At 50.0% G+C, this 8,553-nt stretch overlaps 1 protein-coding gene across 3 annotated transcripts in view; it reads left to right on the forward strand.

Moving 5' to 3' along the window:
* Tom1 (target of myb1 membrane trafficking protein) overlaps positions 1–8,046 on the forward strand; it is a 34,871-nt gene extending 26,825 nt beyond the window's left edge. For 2 of the 3 annotated variants that reach the window (XM_087900185.1, XM_087900186.1), the window contains 5 exons: positions 2,186–2,261; positions 3,442–3,513; positions 5,369–5,428; positions 7,048–7,087; positions 7,180–8,046. In XM_087900185.1, the coding sequence (XP_087756311.1) occupies positions 2,186–2,261; positions 3,442–3,513; positions 5,369–5,428; positions 7,048–7,087; positions 7,180–7,334 (403 nt within the window). In that variant the 3' untranslated portion in view covers positions 7,335–8,046. The remainder of the gene's footprint in view (positions 1–2,185; positions 2,262–3,441; positions 3,514–5,368; positions 5,429–7,047; positions 7,088–7,179) is intronic. The other variant, XM_048438248.3, reaches the window with a different exon arrangement.
* Positions 8,047–8,553: the final 507 nt, after the last annotated feature.

Consider the following 8,553-nt stretch of genomic DNA (forward strand, 5'->3'; position numbering starts at 1 on the left):
GACAGGAAGGGATGTGCAGGGAAGGAATGTCAGCATCTGACCAGAACCAAAACCAGAGCTGACCATAAGCCACAGGACAGCACATGTTGGGAGCCTTTGGCCATTTGTTCAAAACATTGTGTCTGGCTGGCCCACTGTATTATGTAATGTGTAGCCAGTCCCAAACCCCCATGGGCAAAGAAGGCCCCTAACAAAGCCTTAGGGACTTCCAGGTCTTGATAATTGTCCCATAGCCACCCTCCTCCCCAGAGAAGGTATGTCTTTTCCTATGAGCTATCCATAGGAGCCATGTCGTCAGTCAGAGCCTATAATGGAGTAGGTCTCCAAAGGCTGATCTTGTGCTTTCTCCACATGTGGCTTGTTAAGGAAATAGGTTTGCTACTATTTTCTTATCCTTTGCTTACGACCTTGACTGAGCTGTGGGCAGCTATGGGTCTTACAACCAAGGAAAGTTCTAGAAGCCTCCTAGCTGCTCCCATATGGCTCCTTAGTGACTATTCTGTCATTAAGAATTTTGAAATTGGCCAGAGAGGAATCCGTGTGTGCACTATAGATCCAGATACAATCTGATAGTCTGCAGCCAGCAGGTCCATACTATGCCAAGCCCAGAGGCTCTGGGACTAATGGCTTACTATTGCCATGGAGTTAAGGATGCTGCTGAGGCTGCTATGCAGATGAAAGCTAATGAGTCTAGTGGGACATGCACTCAAGAGTGTGGCCTGTCTATGTGGACTCCAGCGTACAAAACGACTGGGCACACTGGAGAGTGCCTAGTGCTGAATTGGTTTGCCACCATGACTGGAATGCACTGTTGCACCATCATCCCTCCACAGGGAAGGCATACATGCAGCCTGTCCTTTGGGGCAGCAGTCTTTATGTAGTAGTGTGCATGGCCATTGTGTGGTACAGTGCTGACTGATAGGGCAGGTAGCTCTCAGAGGACTCAAAGCCAGACAAGGGTTTAGGAAGCAGTTTAGGCTCTAGAAACAGCATGTGCAAAGGCTTGGAGGCAAGGTGAGAGAGCTGAACTCTGGCCCTTCACTGGGCACACATATGAGAAAGGGAGCAGATACTTAGAGGACCTCATGTTGGCAATAGGGGGCAACAGGGGCAGGGGAAGCATTTCCTAGCAGATTGGCATCTCTGCAGCTCCCACTGACTAGCATAGCCACTCTGTACCCTCTTAGGCCTTTGTTTTTTCCTGTACCCCTCACTATGCTTGGTCCCCACCCTATAGAATGCACCCACAGAGACAGAACTGGGCCCTAGCATGACTGGCTAGCCCACCCTTATGCTGTGATAGATCCTCCCATGTGGTCACCTGGATGACCTTTTCTCCCAAATAGTTTCCTTACTGTCCTAACCTTTCTCCCACTCCAGGGTGGCCTCTTACTCCCCTGAGGCTGTACTTCAAACACACCACATACTCCTTCCCTGTCCTCATGTTCCAGCAGCCAGGTGCCAACTCCATCCCTCCCAGCCCTAGCCTTCCACCTGCCTGCCTGGCTGACCTCCCTGTAACACATTCATCAGAGAGGTAGGGAGTCTTGCTGATGGCAAGCCAATGTCAGATAGTCACACTCATTTTGACAGTAGAAGGAACTCCTCCATTCAAATATACCCTTAAACAGAACCAAGTTGATGAAATTCAGATGGGAACTGCTCAAAAATGAACCTATGAATATTCTCAGCAGGTGGTGGTCCCACATACCTTTAATTCCAGCACTCAGGAGGCAGAGACAGACAGATCTGGTCTACGGAGATAGTTATAGGACAGGCTCCAAAGGCCCCAAAGCTATAGAGAAACCCTGTCTCAAAAAAACAAAAAAGAAAAATAATTCTCCATGGGCATTGGGTCAGAATATATTTCCTACTTTCTCAACTTGGCCCAGTGTGGTCATAGCCATGTATGATTTTGTTCCTGATCTTTGGTCACATGCCATCCCTAGATTCTCATGCTTGGTTGATGCACATCATTATGGGGCACATATCTGAGCATAATCCCCAATGGCAGAAAATGGAGTCTCTTCTTCCCAGGCTTGGAGAGGAGCCTCAGGTCAAGCCATCCTATGACCTGAGGTACTCCTGCCCAGGGCAGCCCAAGTCTGACTCACCTAGTCCCACACATTGCCTGAGGCCCAGTATGGTCAGGTAGCATCCTATACCATGCTGCTCTGTATTTCAGGGTCAAATATGAAGCCCCCCAAACCACAGATGGCCTGGCTGGGGCCCTGGATGCCCGGCAGCAAAACACTGGAGCGGTGAGTACAAAAAAAGTCCTGTTCTACCCATAGCCTTCAAAAGGAACAGACTATGGGCCCACTGTGAGCTCAGCGCTGGTTTGGTACAACCCTTTCCCATTTGACTCTCTGTTGGTTTTTTTGTTTTGTTTTGTTTTTTTCCCCAGTTGAGAGCCAAGGAGGCACTCACCCAGCAAGGATTCAGATACAATCATGCCTCAGGAACTGGTGTCCAGTGTAGTCCTAGTTCACATCCTACTTCATCCCCTACCAGCTTGGGTCATCAGGCAATTAACCCACTAGCCCTGTTTCATCTTCTTTCCCTGGAACTTTTAACAGCAGCAGTTGTTGAGAGCAGCCTGTGAGAAAACAGCATCCTGTCACTACAGGAGCATGGGCAGAGGAGAATAAAATGGAGTCCCTAGAACAAGAGGCACTCATTTTTTTGTTTGTTTGTTTATTTGTTTGTTTGTTTGAGACAGGATTTCTCTTTGTAGCTTTGGAGCCTGTCCTGGAACTCACAGTGATCCACCTGCCTCTGCCTCCCAAGTGCTGAGATTAAAGGTGTGTACTACCACCACCCAGGTTCCCAGGCACTCTTTTAAGTCCAGTTAATTCCTTGGCTCTGTGTTGAGTGGAAGCCACATGCCCAGACTGAGAATTCTGTGACTACCCTTCCCAGTGACAAGATTTCCAAGTATAATCTATAGTGAGCCAAGTCACTGGGAGGGTAGGGTAGCAAGAAACAGCACACCCCACTTAGGAGGTAGGGGAGGGCCAGGAGGTCACAGAGGAGGAGTGTGGCAGGTGGACTCTGAGGCCAAGTGGGCCTGAGAAGTGGAAGAAGAGGTCTAAGGGATGGGTAGGACCGTGGACATTTTCCTAGGTGAGATAAAAAGCCATTTGAAAGCCTTGGGCACAGGAGGGTCCTCACTCAACTCCAAAAGGAAACCAGAACTCTATTAGGAGGTCCTGCTCAGGTGCCTCCTAGCTTCTTGCTTGGGGTCCATTTCAAGTCAGAGCAGAAGAGGCACAGAACACTGAGGCAGGCAGGCTTCATGGAGTCTAAGGGCCACAGCTGGATAGAGCAGAGCACACCTGCACTGGGCCTTGGTGCCTATCCATGCTTTTGAGCCATCACCTCTTGAGCCTATGCCCTATATGCTTGGCCCTATATTAAGCCCTCATATTCCCCTCATAGGAATCAGCACATAGTCCACTCCTGCTGCCGCCCAGAAATGGGGGCATCTTCCGGGACAAACAGCCACCACAGGTATGACCAGTGTTGTGTTTTCAGACTCCCACAGCACCTTGCTGTAGCCCACAGTAGGAAATACATGCACAGCCCCACTCACTGACAAACATAACATTCATTTGCGCCCTCTCCCCTTTACTTGGGCAGCTGTTTGTTTTGAAGACCAAGCCAGCACCCACGCCCAGAGGCTTAAGTCTGACTAGAGTCACAGCCACATAATTCACTGACTGCCTGGATATGAGTCAAGACTGAAGTCCAAACTGAAACTGGTAGGCAGTGCCTTTGTCCAAGACTCAGCAGAATTCACAACTTATGTGGTGTACATTGTTGCATGAAGGGCCAGATTCTCTTCCTTCTCTTCCTGAGATGCAGTAGTGGCCTAGGCCTACACTGGTCTGTGTAGAGTGGACAGGGAGGTCAGTGAATAATGGACCAGAGTTCCTCCACCACTCACCTGTTCTGGGGCCTAGAAGGCTTCCTTTTTGCTGTTGGTCATATGAAAGCAGTGGGAAGAGCAATTTTTCTGAAACTTGGGTACCCCTCAGAAGCCCTTGACCAGTCACTAATCTGGCTGACAGGCGCTGTTCTTCAGCTTAGAGTGTGCACACCACCCTTTGGGATTCAATGGGAATGGCAAGGAGTTATTGTTTTTTATTTGTTCTTCACATTAACCCAGTCTGGAAGTTCTGGGTTTCTACCATCATGGTTCTCCCATCAGTGAGACACACTGTGTTGCTTCCTTTATCCCTTGTCTCTCTGCTGCCATACCTGTGTATGCACACACCTACACACACAGTCACATATGTACACTTGATCATCTAGATGGAAGTGGCTACCAGCCCGCCACTGACCCTGAACTTAACATTACTGCCCACCACCGTGGTGAGGTTTTTTTGCCTGGGTTGAGGGGTGATCGTGTAAAGAACCTACTCATGAATTGTCAGGCCACAGAATTGGTACTAGGGAGTATGACCCTAGGCAGCCCCAAGAGAAAAGGGCTAAGGCTCCGATTTAACCACTCCTTTCTTTAACAGTCAAGGGGCAACACTTAGCTGGGCAGGCCTGACCTACCAAGAGCACCTGCTGCTGGAAAGTTGCCCCCCGCCTCTTCCCTGCACTACGTGATAAGCTTGGCCCCTAAACTGGTTTGATCAGAAACTCTAACTCTCCTCTGTCCAAAAGCTGCCCAATGGGAACTTGGAGTTTCCAGCCTTTCTGTGTATGGGCTCTCTGCCTGCCTTACCTCCTCCTGACAGCACTCTGAATGGTGGTCATGTTGTCAGGAAGACAAGTACCAGAACACTGTGTAAGATGCCAGGAGTCACTCCAGGGGCCATAGCAGACCATGTCTGTGCTCATGACCTCCAACCAGAAGACACTGTGGAAACTGTTAACAGTAGAAGACCCCAGCCCCTGTTCCCTTTAGGAGCCATCATGTGTTGGGCCAGAGTCAAATGTGCCCATCTAGGAAGCTACCCCTGAGACCACCTCCCTGGAAGTGCTCTGAACACTTGTGATCAGGGTTGTCTTTGTCCTGGATCATAGCATAAAACCCATCTCCAGTTGGAATACCTCCCCACACTTCCCATTGTCGGGACCAGACATATACTCTCTCCTATTTGCCCCTTGCCTACTCTGGCTGCTGGGAGCACAGTCCCTCCATACTCTTCTGCATCTGCACTCCTTCACCCACAGCCTGGCACCACTGCAGAGTGATCCTAAGTAGCTGGAACAGGTAATTCTAGGATATACCCCAGCAGGAGATGGAGGAAACTGAGATCCGGGTGGGGACGTGAATTCCAAGGACTATTCAGCTTCCTTCTCAGCACCCAGACCACTGCCCCTACTTGCCTCACTACTACCTTCCTTCCAGATCCCCGCCACCCAGGCCCGCATCATGGAGGACATTGAACAGTGGCTGTCCACAGATGTGGTAAGTTGGGGTTCCCCTCTTGCCTACCAAGCAAAGATCCATTTGTCTTGTAGAGGGGCCTGGTGAATGACTAGTAAAGAGAGAGAAGTATTAATATCTTCATATAGTTAGCCACCATCCTTTCCCAGGCAGCAGCCTCCCTGTCCCAGATCACACCTCAGTGTGTCCCTGTGTGTCTCAGCCATCATTCAGGAGATGGCATTGGTTATAGACCAAGAGGGATGCTAAGCTGTGTAGCTATAGTAGCCCCAAGAGACCTAAATCCACTCGGAGGGAGGCATCATTCTCACCCCATTTCATATCAAAAAGGCTGAGAACTACAAGGGACCCAGTTACTGGCTACCACTTTCTAAAGGGACCAGAAGGCACAAGTCCTGAGTTGGCATCGGGATTTTTCCCTCAGCTTCCACCACCACTTCTGTGGACACTAAAGACCCAGTGACAGCTTGGGCACTTGCCTTCCAAGGCCCGCTGCTCATAAGCAGCAAGACTTTGATTCTAACCAAATCAGACCAAGGACTAGCAAGACGTAGGCCCTGCTCACTGAGCAGAAGCCTCATTGCACCCCATGCCCTGCATGTTCAGGTGGTTAATGGGCTGTAGCTCACCTCCAGCAGACATGGGCATAGCTTTAGCTCAAACAGCCCCAGTGGGGGCTGGCCTTCCATCCATGGAGCTAGACAGTCCCTGTCTCTAGATCCTGGAGGAAAGGAATGTGGTGCTGGGTACCACACCAGGGCTCGACCTGTGTCCGCTACAGGTTCTTCTTTCCTTCATTTGTTTTTTTGTTTTGGTTTGGTTTTGGTTTTGGTTTTGATTTTGGTTTTGGTTTGATAACAGGGTCTCTCTATGTAGTATTGGCTATCCTGGAACTGGCTCTGTAGACCACGCTGGCCTTGAACTCTCAGAGATCCTCCTGCCTCCACCTCCCAGATGCTGGGTTTAAAGGCATGTGCCACAATGCATAGCCATTTTTTTCTGTTTCTTAACATAGAAAGATTGAATTTTCTAAGATTTATTTATTTTTATATGCATGAATGTTTTACCTGAATGTATGTATGTATATGCATCACATGCATACCTGGTACCTGAACAGGTCAAAGAGGGCATCAGATCCCTTGGAACTAGAGTTATAATTGGTTGTGAGCTGCCATTTGGGTGCTGGGAACAAAACCTGGGTCTTCTGCAATAGCAAAAAGTGCTCTTAACCACTGAGCTATCTCTCCAGCCCTAATTTTGTATTTTAAGTGTGTGTGTGTGTGTGTGTGTGTGTGTGTGTGTGTGTGTGTTCATGTGAGTGCAGTGCCCACAGAAGTCAAAAGAGGGCATTAGTTCCCCTGAACCTGGTGTTATAGGCTGTTATATGTGTGCTTGGAAGTGAACTCAGGTCATCTGTAGGAATAGTGTGAGCTTTCAGCTGCTAAGCCCCAGCCTTCCTGTTTCAAAGGAGAATAAAGTCATGGTTCATCGAAGTTAGAACACCTGGAGCCCTGATGCTCAGGTCCTGACACCATGGTTAACTTAAGCACAACACCAAGACCTGCCTTTGCCAACTGTGTGGCAGGTTATACATGCTCCCAGCAGTACTAACCCCTGTCTCTTTCCGTCTGCATTCTCAGGGTAACAGTGCTGAGGATCCCTCTGGTGTCACCAGTGAAGGTAACAGACCACCCTATTTACCTACTCTTCCCCTGAAACTAATAGCCCTGTCTCTCCCAGTTCTAGCCTACAAGCCTACTCTTTTTCACTAGAATTTGACAAATTCCTGGAAGAACGGGCCAAGGCTGCTGATCGACTGCCCAACCTGGCCAGCCCTTCAGCCGAAGGACCTCTGGGACCTTCTCCTGGCACAACTCCTCGAAGGAAGACCAAGGAGAAGGATGATGACATGCTATTTGCCTTATGAATGTAGGGCCTAGCACTCTCATATCCACTGGGGCCCCTCCCTCCCTTGGTGTTAAGGCTGCTTGGGGGTGCTTTGTTACCCCCCTTCTTTCCTCCTGGAGCCTGGGCAGCAGTGGAATGAACTGGGGGAACGGGTCAGCCCTCCACTGGGATCCTGACTAGTCCTGCCTCCTCCATCCTGCTGTCCACTCTGACTTTGCTGAGACCTGGAGCCCCAGACAAGCTGACCTGATGTGACCTGATTGTCCTGGTGTGAGACTGCTTCCATGAAATTCCCCTGGCTCCTTCCCCAAGGAAGCTCATGGGAGCCTCCAGAATCCACACTTCCAGTCTAGGTGATAGAGGAGGCATTACTCTAGCCTCTCCCATCCCTGTACCAGCAGAGCAGGGCCTGAAGAGGCTTTGACTGGCTGTTGGGGTGGACTATGGTGGCCCTTGCTGAGCTACCCACTGTCAGGTACGAAACTGCAAGACCTCACCAGTCCAGGTGTCAAGATGAGACCTTGGGGATTCTGGGTATCCAGAGATCCCCAGTTCCTCCACTGCCTTTCCCCCATCTTTGCTCTGTTCCTCCAGCAGGGCTCCACCCACCTGAGGCTCATCTGTTGGTTGGTCCTCAGGTAAAGACAGGAAGAGGTGCCTTTTGTGTCCTCAAATAAAATAGAAAGCCACCTGCCAGCGTGATCTGCTTCTGGCAGGAAGCATTTTGATGAGCAGGGCCTACTTTGAGCTATCTGAGAGGTGGGCATCTGTAGATGTAGTATGGTCTGGAGATCACACTCACGACACAGCAGGGTAGAGCACATAGCCATACTCACAGATAAAACCCGTGTTATCACACAAATCCAGCTTCCATCTGCTCTGCACAGGACAGCATCGGCCTCTTTGGGTTCTTTCATACACTACTATCTCCATGCTTCTGCCCATCCTACGACAGTGGCACATTGGTCAAGAAAAGAAGCCTAGTATTGGTGGACAGTGTTGGCATGTTGGGGTAGCAGGCCACAGGGAGGGCGCTGGTGCCAGCCATGGCCCAGGTACTTTGCATTGTCTGCATGCCAGTGACTAGAACTCATGGCCGCTTTGGCACACAGTACTGGGCACTGGGCCATACACATCAGGTATAGGTACCCAGACCTTCCCTAGTTCTACACAGCCCTCAAGAAGCCTTGTTCTGAGCTGTGGGTACCTGCTAACCCAACCCTCAGCAGCAACAGAGC

Source organism: Myodes glareolus, chromosome 22 (genome assembly GCF_982192425.1).
Source record: "Myodes glareolus chromosome 22, mMyoGla1.1, whole genome shotgun sequence".
Lineage (NCBI taxonomy): Eukaryota > Metazoa > Chordata > Mammalia > Rodentia > Cricetidae > Myodes > Myodes glareolus.